This window comes from Pempheris klunzingeri, chromosome 2 (genome assembly GCF_042242105.1).
Source record: "Pempheris klunzingeri isolate RE-2024b chromosome 2, fPemKlu1.hap1, whole genome shotgun sequence".
NCBI lineage: Eukaryota > Metazoa > Chordata > Actinopteri > Acropomatiformes > Pempheridae > Pempheris > Pempheris klunzingeri.
The window spans coordinates 7,132,681-7,160,287 of NC_092013.1; the positions used below are offsets into that span (position 1 = coordinate 7,132,681).

General features: G+C 42.9%; 1 protein-coding gene across 1 annotated transcript; it reads right to left on the bottom strand.

Annotated features, from left to right (window-relative positions):
- Window positions 1-270: 270 nt before the first annotated feature.
- On the bottom strand, window positions 271-26,765 carry dlgap4b (discs, large (Drosophila) homolog-associated protein 4b). The gene is made up of 12 exons (XM_070840600.1): window positions 25,551-26,765; window positions 25,111-25,325; window positions 23,503-23,604; window positions 22,561-22,714; window positions 20,845-21,100; window positions 20,391-20,543; window positions 9,564-10,003; window positions 8,543-8,631; window positions 7,072-7,559; window positions 5,684-5,775; window positions 2,840-3,010; window positions 271-1,896 (listed from the first exon to the last, which is right to left on the bottom strand). The coding sequence occupies exons 1-12, from the start codon at window positions 26,763-26,765 to the stop codon at window positions 1,654-1,656; spliced, it is 3,618 nt and encodes a 1,205-aa protein (XP_070696701.1). The 3' UTR covers window positions 271-1,653.
- Window positions 26,766-27,607: the final 842 nt, after the last annotated feature.

Genomic DNA, 27,607 nt, shown 5'->3' on the forward strand with positions numbered 1-27,607 from the left:
TAAGCTTCTGGGCATGTGCATATTAAAATGTTGAATGTGTAATACATACGGCTACAGTCCAGTCCATCTATTTTCACAGTAAGCACTGTTACTGTCGAGCTCCCTGCTGCTGACATTTCAACACATGAGATGAAATTGAAACAGTGAATTCATCTTTGGCTTGTGCAGTCTTCCACGAGAAAAAAAAAATATAATAAAAAAAAAAGCAAGCAGCATTTAATGAATGATGAAAACACGTTGACTGATGTATGTAATGCTTTAATTTTTTTTCTTTGAATAAAAAAAGTGCAGGTATTTTAGATGATGTTCAATGAAGGGGAAACAATGATAGTAACAAAAGGTCTAAGGTTGATTTTTGTGGAGCGATGGGACGAAAAATAAATCAAAATGCTTTCGGGAACATAGTATAAAAATAACAGCAAGACACATGTGTCCTAATGTGTGTCGCAATTCCTTCCTGCACACTCAGCCTGCTGCATTATGTCAATAAAAGCCCTAGATTCATTTGAAGTGTACCAGTTGAATCCTAAGTGAAGTTAATAAAAGCACTTAAAGAAGCATTAAACAGACAGATGGAGTAAAAATCCTGATTCACGTGCCTGCAGTCACGAAACAAAAAGTTAATGGGAACAGAGAGAGAGAAGCAAAAAGAGACTGAAAAAAAGGAATCTGAAGACGTCTAAATATTCAGTAATATTGTGGCCACTGACTCTCATGCTCGGTCATCGTTAAAAGTGGGATGTGCTTTCATTCAAAACCATTAAGAAACTAAACGTTACAGATTCTCACCAGTGTTTAAAATCTTTGACACAAGAACATTTTGGAGGACACACACACACACACATAAGAGTTAATTGCTTGGAACTATATAAATACCCCTTCAAATCTGACTTTCGATTTCATCATACCGAAAATATTCATAATAACCAGATCTAAAACAGATTTTTATACAAAACAGAGGATGAATAAAGTAAACAAATAAATACAAGGAAGACATACAGAGGTGAGTGTGTGTGTGTGTGTGTGTGTGTGTGAGTGCAGTGGATGTAGTGTGCACAGTGTGTGTGTGTGTGTGAGATGGCCACAAGGTGGTGTTGTGCAAAGCTACAAGATGGCCAATGATCTGGGAAGAGAAGGAGGACGATGGGAGACAGAAGAGCATTAATGTCTGCCTTCCGCCCACTTAATAGATCTTATAGCCAAGATAGAGGAACGTTTAAAACAGTCTTCATATAGAATTTTTAGGATATAACCGTCATAATAACAATACCTTCGTTAACAATTTTATGATATCAAGAGTAGTAACAAGAAATGACAAAGTTCTTCAGCTGAGGTTTTCAATGGCAGCCTCAAATGAGGAGTCTCCTGCTTCATAGTCGGTTGAGTCCACAAAAGTTTAATTTTTCATTTTCTGTATTGTTAAATAAGTGTTTGATGCCACCAGGACCAGCCTATAACAGTAGGAGTTTGTCAAAAATGCCCAAATCGTCCCCCGCCCCAATTAGATCTCTTCATCCCCACCTCCATCCATCTTTACTCAGAGTAGCTCATTTGCATTGCGAAATTTTTCCTCTCCTTTTTTCCCCCAGGTATTTCAGCGACACTTATCTGTCCTTTGATCCGATCCAATATATTTCCCTCTCACTGTCTCTTTCAGAGGCGAGTCTGGGCCTCGGGGACATAGATTTCGATGCTGTCTGCGCTCTCTGTGGCGGAGTTCTGGCGAAACGAGGCGGCCTTTTTAGCAGCCAGCAGACGCTTGCGAGCCTCTTGTCTCTGCTTCTCTGCCGAGGCCGAAGAAGAGGTGGATGAGGAGTCGGCGCTCTTCTCGCGGCTCAGCAACGGTCGTCCCTTACCAGGCTTCTTTGACGCTGGATTGGCCGCCTTCTCCTCGTCCTGTGATGTTGGGGGTGTTGAGACGTGACAGACGGAGGAGGCGGAGAGAGAGAGCAAGGGGGCAGCAGAGTATGAAAGGAGGAGAAAAGACACATATAAGGCAGTGAGAGAATATAAGACACAACATTTCCTCAGGAGTTTCTATTTGTTTAGGCAGGTTTGGCAGACAGGACTTTGACAGAGACATAATGACATTGCTGATTGTTTTTGTTAAAGCTTGAAATAACATTTAGTGGTTTTAGGTGAAACACAGAAAGAAACACTGACAGACAACTGGTAAAAATAGGAAAACATTGAGAAAACAGTCATTTATATGACATTTCCAAGACATGAAATGGTAACATGAATTGATGGGCACTTTGGATCAAACTGAAAGCACAATAAAAAGGGTCACAAGACACACAGTCAATGCATTTGCATTGCAAAGCAACATAGAGCAAGGGCACCTCAGCTACGGCAGTTAAAACATCCAGACTCAACACACACAAACACAAACATACAAGAGACACCACCGCAGACCAGACGGAGAGCTAAACACATTGACAAAGACACACAAACACAAGCAAAGACATTTAAACAGAGAAGGAGCAAAAGCAAGACTGCATTCTGTCACATAAGCCAGTGCATCTTAGCCATGCTCCACTGCAACACACACATCAGTAGGTGACACATGCATGCTCAAAGCAGGGCTTTACATTTAAAAAACACACCAACGACAGCCCTCTTTGAGATGAAGTTTTCCATGCATGCCTAAAGGGAACTCTCTGGCCCCTTTCAATTGGACAGGGAGGCCCTGTTATTTTATCCCACGCAGGGAAGGGGGAAGTCGAACGGGGAGGTAAAAAAGAGTGGGAGAAATGGTGGTGGTGGTGGGAGGAGAGAGGCCGGTTTCGGCGGCTTTCCTACCCCAGCCAGGGCACTGGGCAGCAGGGGTGGGAAGTACCTTCCGCTCAGGGGGCGACTGGGCAGCCGCAGGCGGCATGGGCTGCCAGTCATTGGACTTGAGATGGTAGAGCTCATCGAACTTGAGGCTGATGTCCTCGATGGAGAGCTGCAGCAGGTCCCAGAAACCAGCCAGGTCCTGGGGTGTGGGCCGCGGGTTGGCATTCACATTCTGAAAATGAATGAACAACCAATGAACGATGAGGAGAGATAGGACACCGTCAATGTTGTGGTGTAGAGCGGATGAATCAGAGAATAAACAGCATCACAGGATAGGAGAAACATTTATTTCCTGACAAGCGAGCAAAATCTAATTTCAAACTAGCATGTGGTGCTCACACACCACTTATGCCTCATCTTCGAATGTATAAATACCCCTGATGCCCTGATCTGGTCTTTTTGCTTGTCAGGTTTTGTGAAAGTTGTCCTTTCAGTCCTGCATTTCAACCAGTTATGAATCAATTAGTCAGAGCCAATTAACTTAATACTTTACTTGTCGTTACGGCTTCCACGTGTTGCTTATCTTTCAATGTGCGTCCTGTTCTGATGTGAAATGGACATTCAACATTAATAGATCAAGTACATGATAAAAACAAATAAAAAAAAATGTATCATCCAATATATAAAATTCTGTTGAACTTTTATGAAAAAGATTCAGCAAAGTAAACTAGGCTGTATTTCTAAAAAATACATTAACCTGGATGTGTCTGTCCATAATGTGAGAATCAGGGGAGTAAGAGGTGTATCGGTGTGTCACATTTCCACCAAATCCCAACTCTTGGCTGTCCTGCTTTGAAAATAGTGTGGTTTGTTATCTTCACAACCGTTACTGGTAATGCAACTTTAGCAGCCGAGGCCATGTGAAGAGGATGTTGCCACACGAGAACGAGAAGGCAAATTCAGGCTACAGTGACTCTCCACAGGAGTTTGATTATTTTTTTCCCCAAACAAGCACGTTTTCTTTTTATTGTGAATAAACTGCATCAATATCTCATTGCAGAAATGTGTATTTCGCCATTACTAAGTGTGTGCCTGGGTTCCACTTATATTTAACTGTGTATTTCTGGGTCCGTTTTATGGCCTTATTAGATCAGATGCCTTTATGCCTTCATTATCAGGTAGCTGACTGTAGAGAGATGATGGAAACGAATGGAGAGAACTGAGGAACGACATGCGACAAAAATCCCCTGGACAGACTCAAGTTGCAGGTCATTTCTACGCTCACTCTTATTCCTGTGCTACACATCTGCACTGCATTACTTGATGACATACATGCTCTTTCCATATTCATCACTAGAGGGAGCCATGTTCTAACTCAATTCTTTCGTCAAGCTGAACACCAGAACAAAATGAAAAAAGGACCACAGCAGAGCTTCATCCTTTTCAGCAACATGCAAATACTTGCTTTGACAAAGCCCAGTAAAATAAGAGAAAAACAAAAAGGGACGTTCATTTTTTTTTGTCAGTGTCAACAAAAGGAAATGAAATCATTCAGGATCTAGATTAATACAGACATAACCCCTCACTTGTTTACAAACAGCTGGCTGTGTATTTGCTGTTTGTGTAAAGCCTGCACAGATTAGCAAACAGATGTGAGGTAAATCCTGCTCTGACTTCTCCTCCTCTGACACGGCCACTGTTTGGATCGCTTCAGGCGGACTGGCGTCAGTGTGTGTGCAGGCTCCAGTCACTGCGGTGATGTTCACACAGCTTGAGGCGCAGCGCATGTGCTATGTTGCTACCGTGCTAACAGACCCGTCAAGTTCAGCAGCAGAACAGTTATTGCAAGCACTGCTTCTGATTATGTTCCTAATCAGCTTTTCTGGAGAGCCAGCCAATATACACTGTGCAAAATATCAAAACGAGATGTGAAGCTGTTGAAAAAGCAGCAAAGGAAATTACACACTGACTGAGATAAGAAGGTCCGGTTGGTCAGTCAGTCAGGATACAGTCATATCATGAAGCATTCATCGTAGATTTGCTTAAATGTGGCGAATCATTTCTTCTTTTGCGTAAATAGCACAATGATAACAGTCTGTAAAGAAGACAGTTGATGTGACCGTGTGATTTAGTTCTCTGAATCCTCTTGCGATGACTCCTGTGGTCTGGTTCTTGCTACCTGAGCCGAGCCTGATGTGTCCTGGAAAAGTATCAGGCTTCATGTCTGGACCGGGTCATTTTCTTACGTAAAGCTTTGGGCTCGGTTTCGTTCCCTTAGAAACGTCTCTCTCTCTTTCCATGACGAAGAGCTTCTTAATTTCATTTCGACACTGTATAATCCTGAAGTGTACCTGTGCATGTTGTGAATATGGGCGTTTTGCCTTTACTGTTCTGGACCAGATTTTTTTTTTTTTGTTCAAATCGTGCTGGCAAAGGAGTTCTTAACTCTCCAGCCATGTTCATCTGGCCGGTGTTTGGGAAATCGAGCTTCATATCAACCAACATATAAAACAGATGCTTTCCTAATCTGAACTGCTATAGTGTTATAGTGCCATGTGCTGGTAGTTGGCTACAATTTGTATAAAGCCATTTCCAGTAAAACACGTCACCCAAGGGGAATGGCTTATTGGCTTATTATAAGCGCCTTGTATTTTTTGCTGGTGGGCCACCATCCTGTGTAGGCCTAATATGTTGTATCATAGCTGTTCCCTGATTAGTCTGTTTTTTTTTTTGTGTGAAAACCTTCATGTGCATTGAGACAATCTTGTAGAAAACAGAATAATCAAAATATAACATTGGGTTTGGTCTTAAAAATGTGTGTTTGAGACCACAGATGTGAGTCTGAGTTTCATGCCAGTGTGCAGACCTGTGGGGTGGAAGCATCACAAAAAGTCTATATACACACCACGTTTTGTTCACACAGTCCCCGGAACTGCTGGAACTTCTGGGATATTAGGAGCTGGGCACTTCCTACTGCACTGCGAACCTTCCCCAGCACTACAGAGAACAAAAAATAACATAAAATGTGTGACAATTATTTAATAATGGCTTATCTTAGAGACATCTTGTTATTCAGGCTATGGATGACACACACACACACACACACACACACACCTAGTCTTTTCTGCTACAGTTAGACAACATGGTGCACACACCCGAACCTGCCTGCATCACAAGGTTACACTCAACTACGTCAAGTGTTCTCTGACTTAGACATATAATATCCCTGGTTTGATGGTTTAGGTGCACCTTGCAATGCATGGCCCAACCAACTTGACAGGGTGGCATGAAGAGGATTACAGTGTATTGGACAATGTTATCCTCTTTAATGGCATTTAAGTTTATATAGATACTCCAGCCTTCTGTCGGACAGTGGACACTGTGTTAGCCTGTGGCAAAACTAGGACAAACATCTGCTCTGATAGAATTGGGACCCCTATCTGATCGCTGGATTGTAAAAGTTATGGCAATGTGATTATAGTGTGATGAGACCCGGCTCTGGAGTACAGATTTGCATCCGATTTAATGCAGACTACTTTACTGTGAAAAAGGTCACGCACACACACTTCTGAAAAAAAAAAAAACCCATAAAACATATGGACTCACAAAGACCCGCAGAGCCTTGTTCATATGTTGATCCAGTGCTTCTGATATGAACTGAGCATCCAAAGCCTTCCTGCTGTTTGTTTGTTTGTGTGTGCAATGTGTATTTATGTGTGTGCGCTCAGTGCTGATGCTGTGGCACTAATCTAATCTGGAGGTTTAATCAGTTCCAGAGTAGATTTGTGTAATTCTGGGGATTACAGGCCTGCTTGTGTGTGGTAACCCCAGGTATTACTGCCTCATCCCCTCCATGCTGTGTATGTCTGATAGGGTGATTGTGGGGCCTGAGGCAGAACCCTAAAACTGAGCAGTTTTAAAGTTCTGCCTCAGACAGCAACAGACCCCTGGAACAGGGTTATGATGCAGGGTCCATTCAAAGGGCCTGCACATGTTTCACCCCAGCAAGTTTTTGACTGAACATTTGGCTTTGTTGAGCCATTTCTGGGCCAAATAACTTAGGAGATGAACGTTCTTTACGCTAACCCCCCCCCCCAAAAAAGTCTTCCTTGCATGACTATTTGGTGAAGGCAACAAAAAGGATTTGTTTGAACAATGATCACACAGTGTGCAAGCTGGCCAGAGGAACTTCCTAAAACTTTGACACAGCCTTGTTCACTGCTTCACGCTGGAGACTTGGAGGCAATTTAACTAAAAGATGTTGTGAAGTGGTATGTATGATAGCAGCCTTACCCTCCTCTGACAGCTGGTTGTCTTTGGTCTCCTGCTCCATCTGCTGGCACCAGCCTTCCATGCGTCCCGTCTCAGCCTGCAGCAGCTTCAGGAACCAGTGGCCGTCTCTCCGACACAGCGTCCCCCCTCCTCCGCTCTGGGGAACGCTGCTGTTGCTCCCATTCCCACTCTCCAGCCACGGGTCTGGAGGTGGTAGAGATGAGGGGTCCAGTGCTGGGTCTAGACTTTCTGAGAAGGAGGAAGAGCTACTTCGTGTGGTGGAGCGGTTGAGGATCTGTCTGGGGGGTGGGGGCGAAGAGGCGTCACCTGCAGCGTCTCCGTTGTCTAAAGAGTCTCGTCCAGGAGGCGAGCTCATGGACTGGCTGGCACTATTGACCATGACTTTCTTTTCAGAGTATTTGGCATTACTGACATGGGTGATGACAGGGATGTCCTGTGTGTCCGAGTCTGTTTCTTGTTTTGAGGCCATGCTACTGGAGCGACTGAGCCTGAAACAAACAGGGTGAAACTCACGGTTACAGACGGGCTTTTCAAAAGAACAAGAATTCAGATTTTGCCAGTTTCGTTTTCTTTGGTCACCGTTATGTGCAGTGAGCAGTGGACAAAGAAAACAATAAATTATTCAAGAATGATGTCTCCATTACGGGAACAAACAAGCAATGCTTGGCTTTGAAAACAAGTTTTTTTTTCTGCTGATCAATATTGATATAAATAAACAGGATCTATCCGAGACTGGGCTCTGTACACACGAGAACAGTGCACTCTGACTGGCACAAACTGATCTCTTATCACTAAGAGTCCAGCTTCTTGTTTTCATATGGCAAACAGACCAGACTGAACATGAATGTTGTATGACTCGACATTATTTCCATTTCCTGTTATCACTCGGGAAATGCTTACAAGTGGCGATTCAGTCAGATAATGACATTTTTCACTGACTGAAGAATCTTAACCAATATCAGAGGAGGACAAGAACAGCAGGAGGGCAGGGTAAGCCATATTTTGGTGAATGTCACACAGCACAAATGTGTGGTCAACATCAATTAAGGAAAAATAGGAATGACGATCTACAAATAAACAGAGAAACTGTTGTTTAGTTGGCTATGTTGATCAAGCATCAGGTCGGACTCAGAACAGCTGCTACATACAAAATAATAAATGCAGCATGCAAAAGTTAGAATGAGGCGTCCTGGCATTAAAACATCACAAGTACAGAATCTTAACTACACAGCAGTAACTTAGAAACGGGTCTCAAATATACTAAAGCAGAGACACATTTAAATAGCAAACACTCTTATCAGGAAATCTACACCACCAATACGAGACACAAAGATAGCTTTCAGACGAAACCAGACATTCACATTGCTTTCACATCCAGATGGAGTCTGTAAAGGGAGAGAATAGTCAGAACAGTGTGTGTGGCTATAATAGAAATTCCTCACGTTGTTACAAGGACAGGAAGAGGACTTACTGCCACCCGTCCTCCACCTGTACTCCAATTGACTGAAATTTGGTCAGTGGCGGGGTCTCCTCTCGTGGGACTTCCTGAATACAGTCAACCTTAGAACAAAAATAAAAAAACAAAAAAGCATGATCAGTGAGCAAGACAAAATTAGGAACATCGAGTTAGACAAAAATCATGGTGTGAATGACTTAATAAACCACTAATATGTGCACGTGCGTGTATATATATATATACATATATATTATATATTTTAGTATGTGCTTCATCTTCCTTTTCGGCAGTGGGTTTTGGTTTTAAAGGTTGGCTTACTCCTTGGAAATATCACCACTTAATAGCTATTTAATTAGCCTAACTGTAGCTAGCAGCATTCTTAAAGTTTTTAACTACAAGACTAATTCAGTACATTTACCCGCCCGTGTGGCATATAGGCTTGTGAGATTTACTTGCAAAACGGAAAATCTGCCCACATTTGGCGCTTGTTATTGTCGAACCTCGAGTATAGTGCAGGGTTTTAAATTTTCCAAGTGAAAACCCAAATAATCGGAAGAACAACAGAAAAAATCCAGAGAGAATCTGTACGTATTTAGTGCTTGGTTTCTTATTCAGTGCAACGATTAACATTCAACCATGCTGAGTTGTGTTAATGTGCAGGGCCTGGAAAATGGAGACAAGCTCTGTTATTTCAGCACACACCGAACAGAAAGTTATGGTTGAAGGCAAACAAAAATATGCATTTTCTGCCTTCTATACTTCAGCATAAAGCCAGCTCTAATGATAGAGGGAAGTCCACCCTAATGAGACCTTTAGCTTGCAAGCACATTTTTGATGACACACTCAAACTCAGCCATACACCACAAAGGATTACTGTAAAAAATGATCCATTTCCTGGATTCAGGCTCAACAGGCAGAGCGAGCTACACTTGAAGCTACACTGTGACTGGGGACCTACGTTAACAGTATAAGTACGTATTAACAGCACTAATTCAATTGTACCTGCCCTGTTTGGTGCAACACTCCCATCGCCTACCTGTATGCCAATAGAGGACAGTTTCCGCCTGGGTATTGGTGCAACTAGGGGCTCCTCTGCCACTAGATTCGCTTTAATAAATCCTGATCTTAGGGACTCATGCTGGACTACTGAGTCACTTGTCTCAGTGGAAGCATTGGAGGTGGTAGGGATGATTGGCTCTCTCGGGGTGGCGATGGGAGTGGGGATGATGTGCGGTGGGCGGGGAATGCCCCGGGCCAGGCTGTTGGCACGAGTGCTGTCGAGGCTGTCAGAGGAGTTGCTGTGAGCGTGGCTCGACTGGCTGTTGACCTCCGACCTCCGATCCTGCTGGTCCAGGTAGTTGTCCTGGGCCGACTCGGTGCTGCTCTGTACCGTCACAGAGATGTAGGGCTTGGAGGTTGTGCGGGGCGGCACTGGTGGAGGGGCAGCCTTCTTACAGGTGGTTATGCATGTAGAGACTGAAGGAGAAGAGACAGGAGGAGGATACAAGAGGAAAAGACATGAGAAACAGAGAAATAGGGGGGAAAAAAAGGGTTACAAACGACGTAGGTCAAAATGTGTTGAGCAAATCTAATCGCGTCCAGGCAGAGTGAGCTCTAAACAAGAATGAGTAAAAGTAGTACAGATCAGCATCTTTCCAAGAACTGACTGATGTTTTCTCTCAGTGTGTCCAGAGCAGAGTGCTCCGTACTCTACATGAATACACAGGGACTTTGTTGCATGAAGGCAGGAGCACCAGCAGAATCAGGGAAGCATCCCGTAAAGCAGAAAATCAAATCAGGCAGGCTGCCGAACATGCATACCGTTCCACACAGGTGAGAAAATGAGATCACACTTCAAAGCCTCGATCACGAGACAGGTGATAAAATCAGTAAAGCCATTTAGCCGACCATCTGACTCTTTAGGGCCGAATGTGTTTGAGAAGTTGGTGGAGGACATATATCTTCGCCACTCCCTAATGCCGGACCAAACACGGCCTTCAGCTATACGGGAGAATAAAGAGGTTCATTTACAGAGGAGGGAAAGAAGCCACTCAGAGAAATACGTCTAATAGGAGGAGCATTATATTATATGACAAACTCTGAATAGCTGATTATTTTCAAAGCAAAGACCCATTCACTCCCATTCTGTCCAAATGATTTAATAATTGCTGAAGCTTTTATCCCGGAGCAAGTCTGACACTGATGACAAAACACAACAGATGACACTCAATGCTAAGATTTGTTAATGTTGGAATATATATTTGTTAATGTATAGACAGACAGACACACACACACACAAAGGGTTACAAATCTAAATATGAGCTCCTCACAGTGGGAACATTTATGTGCAGGAGTCCAACATTAAAAGCAGATTTTCTTATGCAAAAAAAAACCATGGACAAATATTTGCCTCCATTGCTCTGTCCGACTCATTTACTTATCTGATCCAACAATCTAATCACAAGCCTGGTTAATGGATACTTTCCCTTACAGTTGGAACAGTATCAGTAACGGTGGAAACAAATGGTCCGTCTGTGAGCTGGAATTTACCCAGTGACAAAAACAGTGCATGTGAAGAGATCGGGTTAATGGGCTACGGATGTAAATTGCCCAAAGTAGTGCCAAATTACAACCTCGTATAGTTGAATCAGCCATTGTATTGTATTTATCAAGATGGTTACAAAATGCAAATAAAAAAGTAACGGCCATAATTCTCATACGTACAGATTAGACAAGACTCAAATGCAGAAAACCTACACATGTAGTAAAGGCAGACAGTGATGCTGGGCTGCTAAAACCTCTAATGTAATCAGAATATTTTCTTGTAACATTATGGACCCTTTGGCTACTTTATGATCCTTTGAACAGATGCTTTATTTGACACAAAAAAAAAACAGCAGAAAGACCAAAGAGGAGAATTAATACAGAGAGAGGAACAGACTGTGTTTTGAGGCTGAGCGAAGAGAAAAAAAAAAATTCTGTATAAATAAAAATACAACATAGTACAAATGCCAAATATGTCAGCAGTAATGGCTTTCTATTTAGACACCCGTTATTAAAATAGACTTGATGATGATTTGAGTCTGCATTTTCTGCCTTTGACATTATTGCTTACAAACATCATCTCATGGTGCAGACTGCGCCCTAATCAGCACATCAGTGGGATAGTCGATGCCTTCAAATGAGCAACTCTGCTTCTCCACTGGGCCAAACCGTGGAGGAAAGTATTTCTGGAGCCTGCTGTCAATGCAGCATCGCCACATGATGAATATTAATTCAATAATTAATGATTTTCAAATGAAATTACACAGTGTGTGCTTAAGGATGTCACTTACATACAGAGCATTAATATGTACACAGGTGATATACTATATATGTGTGTGTGTGTGTATGGATAAATTCTAACTAACTGAATGTGGTGTTGACATTGACATGACATGAATGTGTTTATTGAGATGTTATTGACCCTGTTAAAGGGGTACACACCTTTCTATATAGCTCAGCCGTTGTATACTAAATGCTGTTGTACTAAAAGTGTAATAAGCTTGCACAGACACAATGCATCATCATCGGATCCGAGGTATTTTCACCACCCAAACTCTTAATAAACAAGCAGACTGTAATAAATAGTCAACATGTCCTGCGGTGACAACCGAAAGGAATTTTGAGATGAGAGGAAACTGCATGTCAGCATTTGATGTCCCTGTGAGGCTCTGCATGAAGCAAGCATTGTTTATACCTCGTGTTGCTTCAGTGAACGCTTTGGTCAGAAATCCCGTCAAGGATTTTGGAAGAATTCCTGCAGCGAACATGTGAGCTGCTGAGAAAACACTCAAACAAAGGTGCTGTTGTTCAACATAATCCACTTCTTAGCCTTATCTCGAATGTGCATGCAACCTCACCTATCACCAAACTCATATGACCTCACACATATCCCTGTGTCACATTAAACTCTTGAACTGGGAGTTGAGCCGTCAAACTATCAGTCAGCTATTCCAGCGGACTGTATAAGTGCTGAGCTCCTTCAAGGGTAATGAAAAGCCTTTGTGGGTTTGCTCCCCTATTATTTAGACAAGCATGCTATTGCGTTGGCAGTCTGCTATTGGCTGATACTTAACCAAAAGGTCATCCAGTTCATTCCAGCTGTGTTTTGAGAAAGCTTCAGTCAGCAACAAACTAGTCTCCTGGGTTGGCACTGTGCAAAATTAGCGTGGACTGGCTCTGCTATTGATCAGAGTGTTCGATTTTCATTCATAACTTCAGCAAACCTGAACTCCTACACCTTTTTCAGGATGAAGCTCAGATTTCAATGAAGCCAAAGCACTGGCTCCATCTGCAAGACTGCAAGTCTGCATGCGACGCAGAAACCACATCCAAACCGGACCATCTCAAGAACTAGCCTGTGTTTTCATATCCTGCACATGAGCATCGCAAAGAGGGGACTGGACACACACACACACACACACACACACACACACACACACTTTTGAATGTCCAGCCCTCATTGTAAATAATAAGCCGGCATCACTTCAAATGTATGATGATGCATGCCTGTGCCTAAGCATGGGCTTTCCAAAAGAAGCTAAATGTGATGCTTTCAATTTCATTTTAATGATGGGAACCAGTCTACTCGTCAAAAAGCAGTCCTTGACATCCACAGGATCGTAAATAGACACGTCAACCATAACACCTCAGTAATATTCAGAGCTGTCATCATTTCAGCACAGACTTGGTCCGTTCTTGGCATCTTGTGAGAAAGAAATCCAGCGTTGAAAATGTATTCTAAGAAACCTGCAGTTTACCATCCGTTATAGTGAGACAGCACACGTTACTAGCCATGATAATCCACCGGCCTCTGACCACCATCCTTGCCTTAGGAAAACCTGCTGAGACAGCTTTTCGCTGTCCATGTTCCCTCTCATGACAGTGATAGATGCTGGGCAGAGTGGGGTTGTCACTGTCTTGGCTGCACTGGCTCCACTCCTGCATCCTAGTCTGCAGAATAGCTGTCACTGAGCGGGTGTGAGGGGGCATAGATGTGCGTGTGTGTGCCTGTGTTTGGACACCTGCCCTGCAGTTCTCCAAGTGTCACATCATGCTTTCGTCATTCTGAACAGACTCCCCCCTTAAGTCTTAATACCACCGAATCTGCTTTACCCACCAAAAACAAGCCCTAAAATCATAACTGACAGCTGCCTCTGAGATTAGACAGGAGATAACGTAGTAGAGCTGGACACAATAAATGGGCCGGGCCAATATTACCAGCCCATTTTTGGTTTAAAGCAAATATGTCAATGCTGTATATGAGGGTCACAGGAAACTACAGTGCAGACATGCCAAAGATGATGTATTTTTGAGCTCATCTGTAAAACAGTGTCCTCATTACAGTTTCCCCACAGAGAAGTTCATTTTTTAGCCATGGGAGATGGGAATGTCAGACACAATGGTTGATCCGCCACTTTGGTCAGCACTGACTTATTTCTATTTCCCTGCAAAGTTTGGTTTGACTGCCATTAAATTTAGTACAGACATTCATGCCCTGACTTTTCTTTTGAGAGCAAGTTAGCATGCTGAAGTTAGCATTTCCCTAGCATGGCTGTAGACTTTCAGTCTCAAACTGTAAATTGCCTCACTCAGTACATATACAGAAACATTAAATATAAAGGAGTCCTTTCCAACAATGTTTGCATGTTGTGAGTTGATGATGATGATGAAAAAACGAGTATCGGCTGATACATCATAATCAGATATCTTATTGCTGCGAAACGGTGCTGCAGTGATTCTACTAGATCCAGCTTCACAATAGTGTGCACAGGACAACCACTCAAGTGATCAGACAGGTTTTCAACAAGTATGGACTTTTACCACCTCGTCAGCTGTTACTGTATTATGGCTGTAGCTATTGATTTTCCCACATCCCAGAAGTGAAACTGATGAGTAACTGGTGATAAAATTAAAAAACGACATTTGTTAAACACAATGTAGGTAAATACATTCTAGTGAAGACCACTGAATCCTTGACAAATGCCCATTAAAAGCCAGAAAATGCATCCGCTGCAGAAACTCACCCACAGACAGATGGATACTAAGTGGCACATGTGCTAACTCAGACCGTTTCCTGTACATGCTTATTTTACAACTCAGTCGCACAAACATACTCAGCTGTGCAAGCATAAAACACATCCTTAAATGTGTGCATGTTTCTGACAATAGCACCAAAAGCTGACAGAGCTTTTCCATAGAGCCATGAAAATTGACATAAACTCAAGTACTTTTACGTCTTAAATATGCCGAATTTGTGTATAGGAGCTGCTCAGAGGAACTTACTGGTCGCTCGACAGATGGGAATTTAACAACAGAGATGCTTTGTGCCAAAATGTTAGAGTGGAATCTGGAGTGGGCACAGAGCACTGTGGTGCTCATGCCATCTGGACAGTGGTCCTGTTGTCCACTGCGAGCCCTGGTCCAAGATGTGATTTTCAAGGCTGGAAAACAATTAGTTTCAAGAAGCTACAGCAGCTGAAAACAGTTTGCAACAGGCCCATGACGGCTTTGCACTCAACCCTCTCCCCAGTGTTGCTGAAGTTGTCTCAATTTCAGTATTTTCTCCACTCAATTTTGTTCGATTCTCTGTGATGCAAACTAACAGATTAAATCACGGCTAAATATTCAAAAACTGAAAGAAAAACAACATGAAAACAGGATGAACTTTTATGTGCTAGAACCCACACAGTGGTCTCCTCCCCGTTAATAGCATTTTACCGCTTGCCATGGGAAAACTGAGGAGATAATTAACCCACCGCAGCTCCAACAGTGGCGTCACTGTAAATCACTGAAATCCAAGATCAGGTTTAAAACATAGTTTCTGTGTGAGGCATTTCACCCATACTGACAGGAATGCTGTAAAAGTGGCAAACTGACACATAAGTCTACATTTTTTCCTCCCACAGTCTGAATATTGTACAAATACACATTCCATTAAAGGGATAGTTCAGTTTTTATATATGAGGTGCTTAGTTCATAGTCCATAGTGAGTGTATTACTTATAGTATATGGTGGTCGGCATGCCTTCAGTTTGGAGAAGCAGGCAGAATTATCCACGCAGACATGAAGCAAAGCTGAGGAAGGGGGCAGCAGAAACATTTATTTTAGCTACCTAAAAGAAATCTGTACCACTGTAAGCGTCTGTTATATTTAGAATATCAGCTCTTTTAATCGGGGAACTGAAGCTGCTGTATTGCAAAGTTGCTCTCTACAAAGTTGCCGGACTCCGTGTTTGTATTATTGCCCGACTTTAGTGTTTTAAATGGTTAGTTTGGATCCAAACTAATATGTTAGCTTGTTGATTGTTAGTCCAGCAGCTGCTGCACTATTCTGTATGATAAAATTACTGCTTTTTTGGGAGTCTGGTGGCTTTGAAGACGGCCAAGAGCGAAACAACGAATTCAGTTCCCCGATGAGAAGGGCTGTGTGACAGCAATGTTACATGGTTTAAATATAGAGTACGCTTGAACAGATATTTTATTTTTTTGTCTAAAATGCGTGTGTCTGCTGCCCCCGTTCACAGCAGTGCATTGCTTCATGTCTGTGTGCATACTTCCATCTGCCTTTTCAAGCGTGTCACCCGCCATCTACTGTAAGTAATACACTATGGATAAGTACCCTCTACAACCCCACTTCAAATAATCTATCCCTTTAGAGTGAAATAAGGTCCTCCATCACATTAGCTATAATTTAATGAACACACCTGACTTGAGTGTTTCTTAATTCTAACAAATTCAGCCCCTTGTTCATCATTTCACTGATGAACCCTGACCTGATCTTATTTAAGCTACTGTGGAGGGTAAATGAAGTGGTTTGTGTATCCAAGGACGGCCAAACAATCTCCATAAATGTGGTGCAGATTAAATGGCAGCTTTGGTCCAGCTTTCTCTGATGTTTTAAGGCCCGCTGAACTATTTGACCAGCAGCAATGTACAGTTTCAGCTGATTGGTTGAGGTGGTGCTGCTCAGTTGGAGCTGGAACACGAAGCAGAAACAATGAAACACAAAAGGTGGATTGTGATGCTCTATTTAACAGTTTAGTATTGCCTGCCAATTTGCCTGCTGACCCATCTGTATTGTTTGATCAGTTAACAGACACAAGTAACAGACAACCCAGCCTGAAACTGCCGCCACTCCCTTTAACCAAAGCCACTATTCCAATTAATTACTACATTACTTTCTGTCAACAACAGCGCAGCTACAAAACTGCCTGGCTTTTTGATATTAAATGTGACCTCAAAAATGGGATTTAATCCATGTTGCAATACACAGGACACCATGTGGGACAAAAGTGGGGCAGCCCTCAAATAATCCTCCGTGAAGGCCAATTTTCCATTAGAAACCAAACACAATCAGCTTTTATGAGGACACGTGAGTGCATTTAACTATCTGCAGCTCAAGGGTCTTCCAGGCAGCTACACACAACATGTCCTCGTGCAGTTAAAACGGCAGCCCGCTTATCCCGACTCCCATGGAGGAGCATCGCAGCCATGAGCGCACACCTAGTGGGAACATGCTTTTCTGATGTCAGCAACAGAGCACTTAGTACTGAACACATGGTGGGGAATGCTCAATAAATAATATAGCAAAGAGAGCATCAAACTGCACCATGGGAAGCCTGATAGACGGAGGCAGGCTTACCAGTGAGCAAACATATTTATCTCAGAGGTTGGAGATTTCAAACGGATGACGGAGTCGTCTCAAAAGGCTTGATTCCCCAAATTTCCTCAGCACTACTTTAAGTTTTGCTTAATGGTGTAAATTTGCTTGCATCTGACTCGTCACGTGCCAGATACTTCTTAAAACAAGCAAACGAGCATATTTAAATGTTAACTCAGTGCTGACAATCAATGTTGTTATCAACATGAGACAAAGAGGAAGACGACTTAACCTATTCAAGACTACAGGTGGAATGTCACTAAGTACATTTACCGGCTACTGTACTTAAGTACAAATTCAAGGCACTTCTACTTTACTAGTGTTTCCTTTTTATGCAGTTTTATCCGGCTACCCCTCTACATCTCAGAGGCAAATAAAGATTACCATTTCCCCCTCCTGTCCAGTAAAAAACAACAACATAAAGTTTGTGATAAGTGTTCCATGAAGGGGTTGAGAAAATTCTCCAGCTCATTAAGATCTCAGGCAGTTTGAAAAGTTGACTTTTTTTTATAGCGATGTGGTTCTACGAACATGCGATGGTCTGGAAATTAAACTACCCAACAGTAAATCCATAAAACGCTACGTATACGCATCAATGCAGCAGTAATATTAATAAAAAACATCAGGTATGAGAGTTAAACACAGACAGGGAACATTTTACTGCAGCATGAGTGATGTTCTGTTAACATTTAGACACTTTTAAGATTAGGTAACATTACTATTTCTTGATTTGGACACTTTTTCACAACAACACCAGTGTTACTTACATTTAAGTTTTTACAACGGTGTCCGAATCGGTTTTAAAATGCAGGACTTATACTTGCAGTGGACTATTTTCACCAAGTGGTATTATTACTGTTACTGATGCACAGTGGTGGAAGAAGTAAACCTTCTATCTTAGTAAAAAAAAATAGTAACACCACTCTGTAAAAATCCTCTGGGTCATTCAAGATTATTATTAACAGCAGACATACTCAAAGTATTAGAGTAAAATTAATGTTTGGGTAGTATGGTCCCTTTCAGAGAGTTATATTCTAACAATACCATCAAGATCATTAGTTTTTCCACACAATAACCAGCTAATTGTAACTTCTTTATACACTGTTTGATAGTTGATCTATCTAAATGTAGTGGAGCGTGCAACACAGACAACCAAAATTAAACTAATCAAATAAAAGTACCTTTAAATACTTAAGAACAGCAAATGAATATTTCATCCATTATTCTCCTGAGGGGGAGTTAATGGTCAAAGGCACCTGCTCAGGTTGATAATATGTTCAATTAATTGCCAACAACAAACCCACACATTGATGTAAACTGTGGATTTAAAGTAATCTGCTGAGATAATACCGAGAAGGAGAGAGAGCACTTAGTTTAGCTGATATTTAGTTTAAGTCAAGCTGCCAACCTTAGAAACTTAACGGAAAACACGCAGCGCACATTTGGTCTTAATTAAAGCACATAAACACACACGGTGAGAACAACACCTACCCTGCCCGGGGTCTGGAGGTACAACTTAAAATCCTCTCCGGGCGGCTGAGGCCGGGGGAGGCCGTCTGTGTCCGGCTGTGTGGAGGTGGTGGAGCAGGAGGAAGAGGAGGAAGAGGAGGAGGAGGAGGAGGAGGAGTAGGAGCGGCTCTGCCTCCCTTTTGTTTGTGTCTATGGGGGAGGCGTGTCTGCTGATGCCTTCAGGAGCGCCTCGGACATTCCGACTCCCCAGTGGATGGTGTAGTAGAGTTTCATTTTGGCGGGCACATACTTCTATGTGTTATAATGTCAAACCTCAATAACTGTATTTGTCTCAATCAGTCTGTCCTGAGCAATGTATTTATTTAGAGGAAAATTTATTTAGACTGCTCCACCAAGTGTGTGAAGGAGCGATATCGCAGGTCCTTCCTTCAGGCAGCTGTCAGCAGTCCACACATGCACCAAATCTGTCAATGGCGGCACTATAATGTGTACTATGTATATTATTCAATATCATATATATTATACATACATTATATTCATTTATAACAACATCACTTAATGTGCAATACTTTTTATATTCCCCCAGTTTTTATATTCCCACACGTGTACATTGTGCTTATTTTTATACTTCATCTTGTTTAAATTGGACATACTTTCCCTGTGTACATCTCTATCCACTTTCTAGCCATTTATTGTTTTATTGAGGTTCTATTTCTGCTGTTCTTTTACTTTTGCTTACTTGCTGCTGTAACACAGTGAATTTCCTCGCTGTGGGACTAATAAAGGGATATCTTATCTTATCTTAGGATGTTCTCCCTGCTCAGGTACCCAGGTTATTTCACCCTGACCTACACTGATGCAAAAAACACACATCCGACCATTGAACCACCAAAATGCACCATTAAAAATCTGATCTAGAATCTATAATTTAATAAAATAAGGGATTTATTATTCATTTTCATCTTCATTTTCTCAAATGTCGTCCATTACCATTTGTCAAGACACATGCGAATACTATCCATCCTGGAGAGCTTCAGCAATATCAGACCAGAAAGTGAAAAATTCTACTATACTTGAAAGCAGCATGAGCTCCATGGTCTGTAGGACTCTGGTGAAGAGCGCCACAAAGTGGATGCTCTGAGGTATTAATATCCCAAGCAGATGCACACACACATACATACAGTGTGTGTGTGTGTGTGTGTGTGTGTGTGTGTGTGTCTCTCTCTCTCTCTCTCTCTCTCTCTCTCTCTCTCTCTCTCTCTCTCTCTCTCTCTCTCTATATATATATATATATATATATATATATATATAATTCCAGTTCTAAACAAAGTGAGCAGTCAGATGTCAGCGACCAGTACAACGCCTCCCTGCCTGATGTGCGTCATTTTACTCACTCACAGTTCCTCAGTTATAGCAAATTTAACATCATGGCAACAAGCAAATTGCACACAGTGTGTTCTTGTGCTACCGTGTCCTGTAATAATTTCACTGATAACCAAAGCTCCACTGTGATGCTTCATCTGGAGCAGCAGTGTGATCTTGTGCGTGTCTCATGAATGGATGTCCAACAGCTGACGGGTTTGTCTTGAAAGTGACTTTCTGCCATTTTTTCCTTTTGTGGCCAATGAAGTGGTAAATTGATAAAACATATATTTTTTCTAGGGTAAAGGAACTGGTTACAATTTGTTACCTGTGTGTGTGGGTAGGATGCGTTGTCTGTCTGTCTCCAAACGCTGAAGAAAAATTGCAAGTTGTTTCTCCTTTGGGGCTTTGTCCAAGCCAGTGGCTATCAGGTAAGAGCCAAACTGTTCTTTCCATGTCTTCCACTGTGTAGAGGGGTCGTCTATCATGGGCAAAAGAGGCTGTGTTTGAGCTAAAATGTGTGCATGCTGGAGGACTAGTGTTTCACCCAGGACCAAGGCTACGAAGAGCATTCAAAGTAATGTTATGGTAAATATGAATTAAAGCAAGAATGTGGCTCATGTGTCTGGTGGTTTGATAACCAAATAAAACACATATGTACTAAATACTGTATATTGTGTATATTATAAAGAAAGCATTCATATCTCAGTCTGGGGACACAACACATGCATCATGGTTTTCCCCACTTTATATGGTTTATATGGTCAAAATAAATGACTCACCAGTGCTGGTGCTGTAGGTGCGAACAGTGGTGTCAGTCAGAGGTGGCGAGCAGCCCGAGTCGATGGAAGCTGTGTCGTCATCTTGGGAACAGCCAGCCTGGATGGCTCTCAGGTAGCTGTGGCTGCGGGATCGGAAGCATGTCGGCATGGGCAAGTCCGGAGGCTCCGAGTTGTCCTGAGAGTGGGAACGGGAATCTCTGAATGTGGACTCGGAGCTGCGGTCCTCATAGTGGTGACTCATTTCTAGGTCCCGTAGCTGGAGGAACGAAAGGACAAGATTGGCAAAGACGTAGGAGTAGCGGAGCAAGGAGAACAGTTGTGTATGCGTGGGCTCATTTTGATCACTGAGGCTGTTCCCAGCACTGGAGGTGACCACCAACAGACCAGGAGATTGTGTCTGTAAAGGGCATTCTCCACCTGCGAGACATATTTGATGACATGCTATAAAATGGCACAGAAAAGGTCAAAAGTTTAACTGTGTGACAATTGGGAACAAGAGGTACAATTAGTGCTAAGAAGTGCCCAGCACAGCGCTCTTCCACCCCAGCGAAACCAGTGTGTTTCCTCCTGCTTCCCTTTATGCTGGATTCTGGCTCGGCTGTCTTTAAAATGTTTTTTTTTTTTTTTACTTTTTGACATGGCTTGCTACACAAGAACTGTCAACTTACAGAAAATAAAAGAAATACAAAGTCAAGACACATCACTTTGAAAAGTTTTTAGGAGTTTTTTTTTCCCGTTGCAGCAACTGCACATCATCACAAAAAGGCTGCCATTACTGAGACTTCTTTTGAAGAAGCAGAACCAGCACAGCAGATGAGTTTCATATTCTCTTGTTCGGCAGAAACAGCCTGAGCAGGAGTCAAAAATGTGTTTGTACCAAAGTTATTTTGATGGTTCAGTGTTGGGTGAGCGCAGGAGAGGAGAGGCAGCACACAGGAAAATGAAGCAGAGAATCTGCTGGTTACACCACGTTAAATGTCGGCTATGGGTGATTTTCACTTGTTCTGATTCAAATTAATTTTGTTTTGGCAAAAGTTTCAAATGATACAACTTGACCTCAACAAGTCTAAATTATAATGCGTATTAAATCTGTTTGCTATGCTGCTGTGCACACAAATTAAAGCAATAAATTCAAATATTGGACACATTTGTTGTTGTAATGCAGTGACCTGTCAGAGATTGGGTGCAAATCCTGTACTAATAGCCTGCACTGCCTCATTTGACTAGCTCATTGAAAAAGATCAGAGCCATGACGCATAGTTGTTCATCATTTTAGTGACCTTGTCAGTGGGAGGTTAATAGCTCTCATGTAAGTCGATGAATTAGACTTAAAACTATCAATGTCAATTATTTGGCTTTTAACTTCATAACATTAATATGAGAAACAGGGATTCTTTGTTCACTGGAAGTTAATTTTGTCAGTCATCCAAGCTGTATCTGTAAAAATGCAAATGATACTATGGAAGTGAGTGTTAATAGCTCAAGGCAGACAGAGGTCTTGTGGATGTAGAAAGTTTGCTAGGAGCTACGTGATGTAAATTTCAGGCAAGAACAAATGTGTTCTTAACTCATTAGAAAAATATCGGCTGAGCTAATGAGAGAAAAAAAAGAGACACAAACATGAGAGAAACATGAATTCATTATTTGGCCTACGAGAGCTCACAAACCCTACATTTACTGCAGTTCCCTGTCTGTCCTGTCCAGGCGCGCACTGACCTGTGCCAAGCAGCTACGTCTGCCCAAAGTGCTGCAGGCCTGGCTGAAGTCATCATCATCATCCCAGGGTGGCAAAGATGAGACTGTGCCCCCAATGCAGTCTAGGTTGTCCAGGCTGCGATTATTGGAGAGCTCTCTGAGAGATGGAAGACAGCTGGAAAGAGATGAGAAGGAAAACAAAATAAGAAGAGTTAAGGTTATGAAATATAAGGAAGAAAATTAAAGGCAACGAAAGAGTACATGAGGACATACTCATGGAAAAGATGGAATAACTGTTGATGTTAATATACGATGATGCAGGCGAAAATGGATCAGAGGAGAAAATGAACTATCAGCAAAACCAGGAATTGAAAGAGGAAAAAAAAAATGGGAGGATAAAGTTGTAATTCAAGCTTATTCCTTTCATTTCCACTTGCAGGTCTGAGCCATCAAAAATCCAAATCTCAACACTCTTCCAATTTCATCTAATGTCAGCATCTGTCATCGTAGCGTCTGAGCATGCAAAGCCAGTGATGTAAGGCGTCACATGTACACAGCTCTCTGTGCCATCATGATGCCAAGACAAAGAACAGGTTCAGGTTTAATTGGGCCGCAGCTCTAAAGGCGTGTTTTACATATTCTTTGTTGGCACACAGTGATAGTTACATGACAGCAAGCTGCCATGCCATGGTCTATGGACACAGATGTCCCCTCATCCCTCCATTTGAATAGTGTCAAACTCAGCTACTTTTCACCTAAAAGCACTGGGCAGATGGTATTTACAAGCTTAAGGGAGGCTGGCAGTTGTTGGCAGCAGGGTATGAATTTGGCATTTGGAGTCGCCGCTGACTTCACAGACATCTGAGGGGGGTGGTGCAAAGTAATTGATTGTAAAGGGTCCAATCAGACGTAAGCATTTTTGCACCACACCCCTGAGACGGGGCTTACAGACCTATCACTGACCTGCTCATTGACCTGCCCAGCTGGTGCAGAGAGGACACACTGTGGAGTGGAGACCACAGGGCATCCAGCTCCCCTTGCAACAAGGTGTAATCCAGGGTTCTGCTGCTCATGCCAAGCAGGGTGGAGCAGACCGGAAGAGAGTGGGGTTGGACGGTCAGGGATTGGCAGGGGGAGTAGGGTTAGTCATTCAAGCAGCTTTAGGGAAGAATAAATCCTAAATGAAACATAGGCTTTAAAGGGATTTGAAATCTAAATCTGTAATTTATGCGGAGGTGTGTATGTCAGGTATGCCTATGGGTGTGCTTCTCTTACATCAACACTCCATCTCTAATCCAACCAGACATGCCCACTGTTAAAGTGTCTGCGTATGGTGCAGCACTGATATGTTGAGGACAATCTGACAACAAAAATAAGAGCTGCTTTACGGCGATGTATTAATTTCAAAAGTCAATTATAGTTCAAGTGTGCGCTGATGATATTTTAAAGCATTGTTAAATGTACTAGTAAAGACGTTATTGCATTCATTTGTCTAGATGCAGTTGTCATTGGCAATAATATAAAAACACATCTAGAATACAGAAGAGTTTGTCAAAGCATGAACATCATGACAAAAATATATTGAACCATTCAAATTTCATACATTTCTTGAGCAAATCTCTGCAGGCAGTCACCTCAGATACAAACTTAGACACACAGAAGCGATTTTGTCAAAGACAGCGAACTTTTTCGACTTCTGGTCATTATGATTGTTCTTCTGCAAATGTGCGAAACACTGTGAGCTCTGAAATTAGAGTAGATAATACAAAACGTGACAGTTCCTTCTTGCTAAAATTTGCTTAACATTGCCTTAGATCCAAATGAAGAGTGACGCATTTTCATTTCTATGAAAAGGCACAGTGAACTCAGCTATGTCCCACTGAACCTGCATCACATATCGGGCAATATGTCTGTTTCAGACAGCGTGTAATTTAAAGGCAAGTGAGGCGCAATGTCAGTTGGAGACGTGAGGCTGATTTGTGGTGATTTATTGGTTCACTGGAAACAAAAGTCAGCGTCATATTATGTAAACTACACTGGTGTTGTCTGTATCCTCTTTGCTAGACGGATGCTTTGTGGGTCCAACAGTAGGGAGGAAAATCACACATGAGGTATGGTAGTAAGGCTGGCATGTGGAGGACAACGGGGAGTCTCACACTGCTTAATTCTATGCGTGAGTAAGCGCAGCATGGACTGAATGTACTTGTGTGTGCATGTTGTTGTATGCATTTGTATTTTCCTGCACTGGTGTGGTGAGGCTGGGCGTGATGGTTTCCTTCCTGCACTCACAGAAAAGGGCAGTGAATGTATTTTCTTTTGATTGCTGAGAGTTTGTGCCAGTCAGTATTTAGAACTATGTGTTCTTTTGAGTATCTGGGTGTTTCCAGAAAATTAACCCTAGGCAGACAAACAGTAACTAAGTATATTCACATAGAGGATATAACTAAGGCCTGTATATCATTTTAGAATTGATAACAGGTTGCAATCCTGTGTTTTTAATTATAACCATCACCCTACTTGCTGTTGAATACTAATGTGTGCTGCATAATAAAGCTCAGTCTGACGTCTTACTTGCGTGGGGGTAGCTGGTCGCTCAGAGACTGCTGCGTAGCCCTGAGGTAGCTCTGGCGACGAGCGGCGCTTTTTGGTGAGGGTTTGGGGCTTCCCTCAGAGTCGTCGCTGTCTTCCATGTCTCCCATGGCCTTCACGTAGCTACCACTGCGCATCCGCCGACATGGGATTTCATTAGCACCCCCGCTGCGGCCTAATGAGCTACTCCAATCCCCCTATGGACAGCATTAAGTAGACATAATTAGTCTTAAGTCTTTTTTTTTTAACAATCTGTCATCCCTTTATCACCGTAGTGGGGATAGTATTGTACGAATACTATATTAACTTGATACTGATATTTTCTTAACCTACACAAAGTAAGCTTATAGTAATAGTTAATAGAAATAAATAATGGGTAAATAGTAAAAACACAATATGCACTACATTAACTTGAGGCTCACCCGTCGTCCAACCTGCAGGTAGTTGCAGGTTAGTTCCTGTTGGCAGGATTTGGATTTGAGCATGGACCTGTCCAGAGTAGCCGAGCCCTTCTGGATCACCTGTCTCGGCTGGCCCATGGTCAGCGTGGACCAGGACCCTCCTTTCATATAATCATTATCATTGATTAATATTCTTCCTGTTCCACCTAGTCTGACACCTCCCCCACCCTCAGGCGCAGGAAGTGCCTGATATTTCATGTCATTGCTGCTTTTGGAGGAGCTGATAGTGTTGTAGCCACTGTGGATGTATCTGGTCTGCCCCCCCTGGCTGTCGTGGCCCGTTGGACGCCCCAGAGTCATCATGGCCATGGTGTTATGGTAGCTGCTCAAATCGCTGCTGTCCAAATCGTCTGAGCTCCAGTAACCTGACATGTTGGAGCGTGGTCGTCGCTTGGCAGTCGCCTCCGATTTTGTACCCCGATCTTTACTTTTTGATCTGCGATTCTGCTTCCCTCCGTCCTCTGTGCCAGACGAACCTCCACCACTACCAGTGGAGCGTCCATTGACATTTCCTTTCATGTTGTGGCTCTCCAGAGACTGGGACTTTGCAAAGAGCTTCTGCACTGAGTGCAGCATGTAACGGATACGACCAGGACTGTCTGTGCGCTGCTTGGCGGCAGCAACAGCAGATGTCCGATGAAACTGCAACGTGCTGAATCCATCACGGCCTCCAGGTAGCTGCTTTTCAAAGTCCAGCAGACTGGGTGGTGCCTGGTTCTTGGTCATATGATGGGATATAGTTGCTGAGCCACTTGTAATCATGGGTGTTCGTCCACTCAGTCCTGTCATGCCCATGCCCATGCCCATGCCCATGCCCATACCCGTTCCCATGCCCATGGACATGGATGTGCCCATGGTCCCTGTGCTAATCCCCCCGATGCTGTCTCCAGGTGGAGAGAAGTCAGACTGGTCATAGGAGTTGTAGTGAATCCTGGGAAAGGTGCTGCTGTTGGACAGCTGGTTGTTGAGGGGCAGCATGCACTCAGGTGGCAGGGAGCCTGGGTTGGCTGAAGGATACATTTGGGGGTCCATGGTGCCATAGTGGTCCATTGTGGGGCTCAGTAGGTAAGGGCTGCGTGGCAGGGTGCTGGCAGGGTAGAGGGTCTCTGAATGTCCCGAGGAAGGTTCACAGGACTCAGACAGGTGTCTGCTACGGTTTGTCCCCAACCCTTTCATGGTGGCGAGGAGGTCCAACCCTCTAGAAGACCCCCAGGCCAAGTGCAGATGACTGATGACCTCGAAGGTGATTCCTAGAAAACAGAGACGAACAGGACAGAAAGACACAACAAAAGAGAGAGAGGGGGAGGGGATTTAGAGCTGGTTAATATAGTCCTGTACAAAACATGCAAACATAGACACACACACACACACAAAGACGCCCACTAATGTGCCAAAACAGACTACAAACTGGCGAGCTGTAGGCCTGTGGGGGAGATACTGTGCAGTCAATGAGCCAGCTTTTTACTGCGTCCCACAGTGAACATCTGTGTTAAAATGCTGGAAGTAGATGGAAAAACAACGTGTGGAACAATGATGAGCTGTAGCCAGTGACCCAAGGCATGCATTATGGGAAACAGAACAATCGCTGTCAGTTATGTGTAACTCCAGACACCTCCACAGCTATGTGGGAATACCGTGCATGCCAGCAGTCAGTAAATAAAATTCTGAAAATGAAGGCTAGAAGAACATTAATTCACACAGCACAAACATTTCCATTCATGTTCACAAATCAACAAAGGAAACTTTGTGCTGGTGTTGCATTGTGGATATTCACACAATCGGGTGCCCTTTCATAGCAAAACAAAAACAATTACAAATAAAAAAGTCTAAATAATATACCTGCTGCCCGTCTGCCTCCCCGCACATCCTACAGGTTAGCTATGATACAGAACAGCCAAATATCTGGGAGAGCCCTTTCTTTCAGCTTGTAGCGCTCTTTCTCTGCCCAGTTTTCCATCTGTTTCTCTTTCGCTCTCTTCCTCCACTGTTCCCTCTCGCTCCTCTTCCCACCTCCAGTG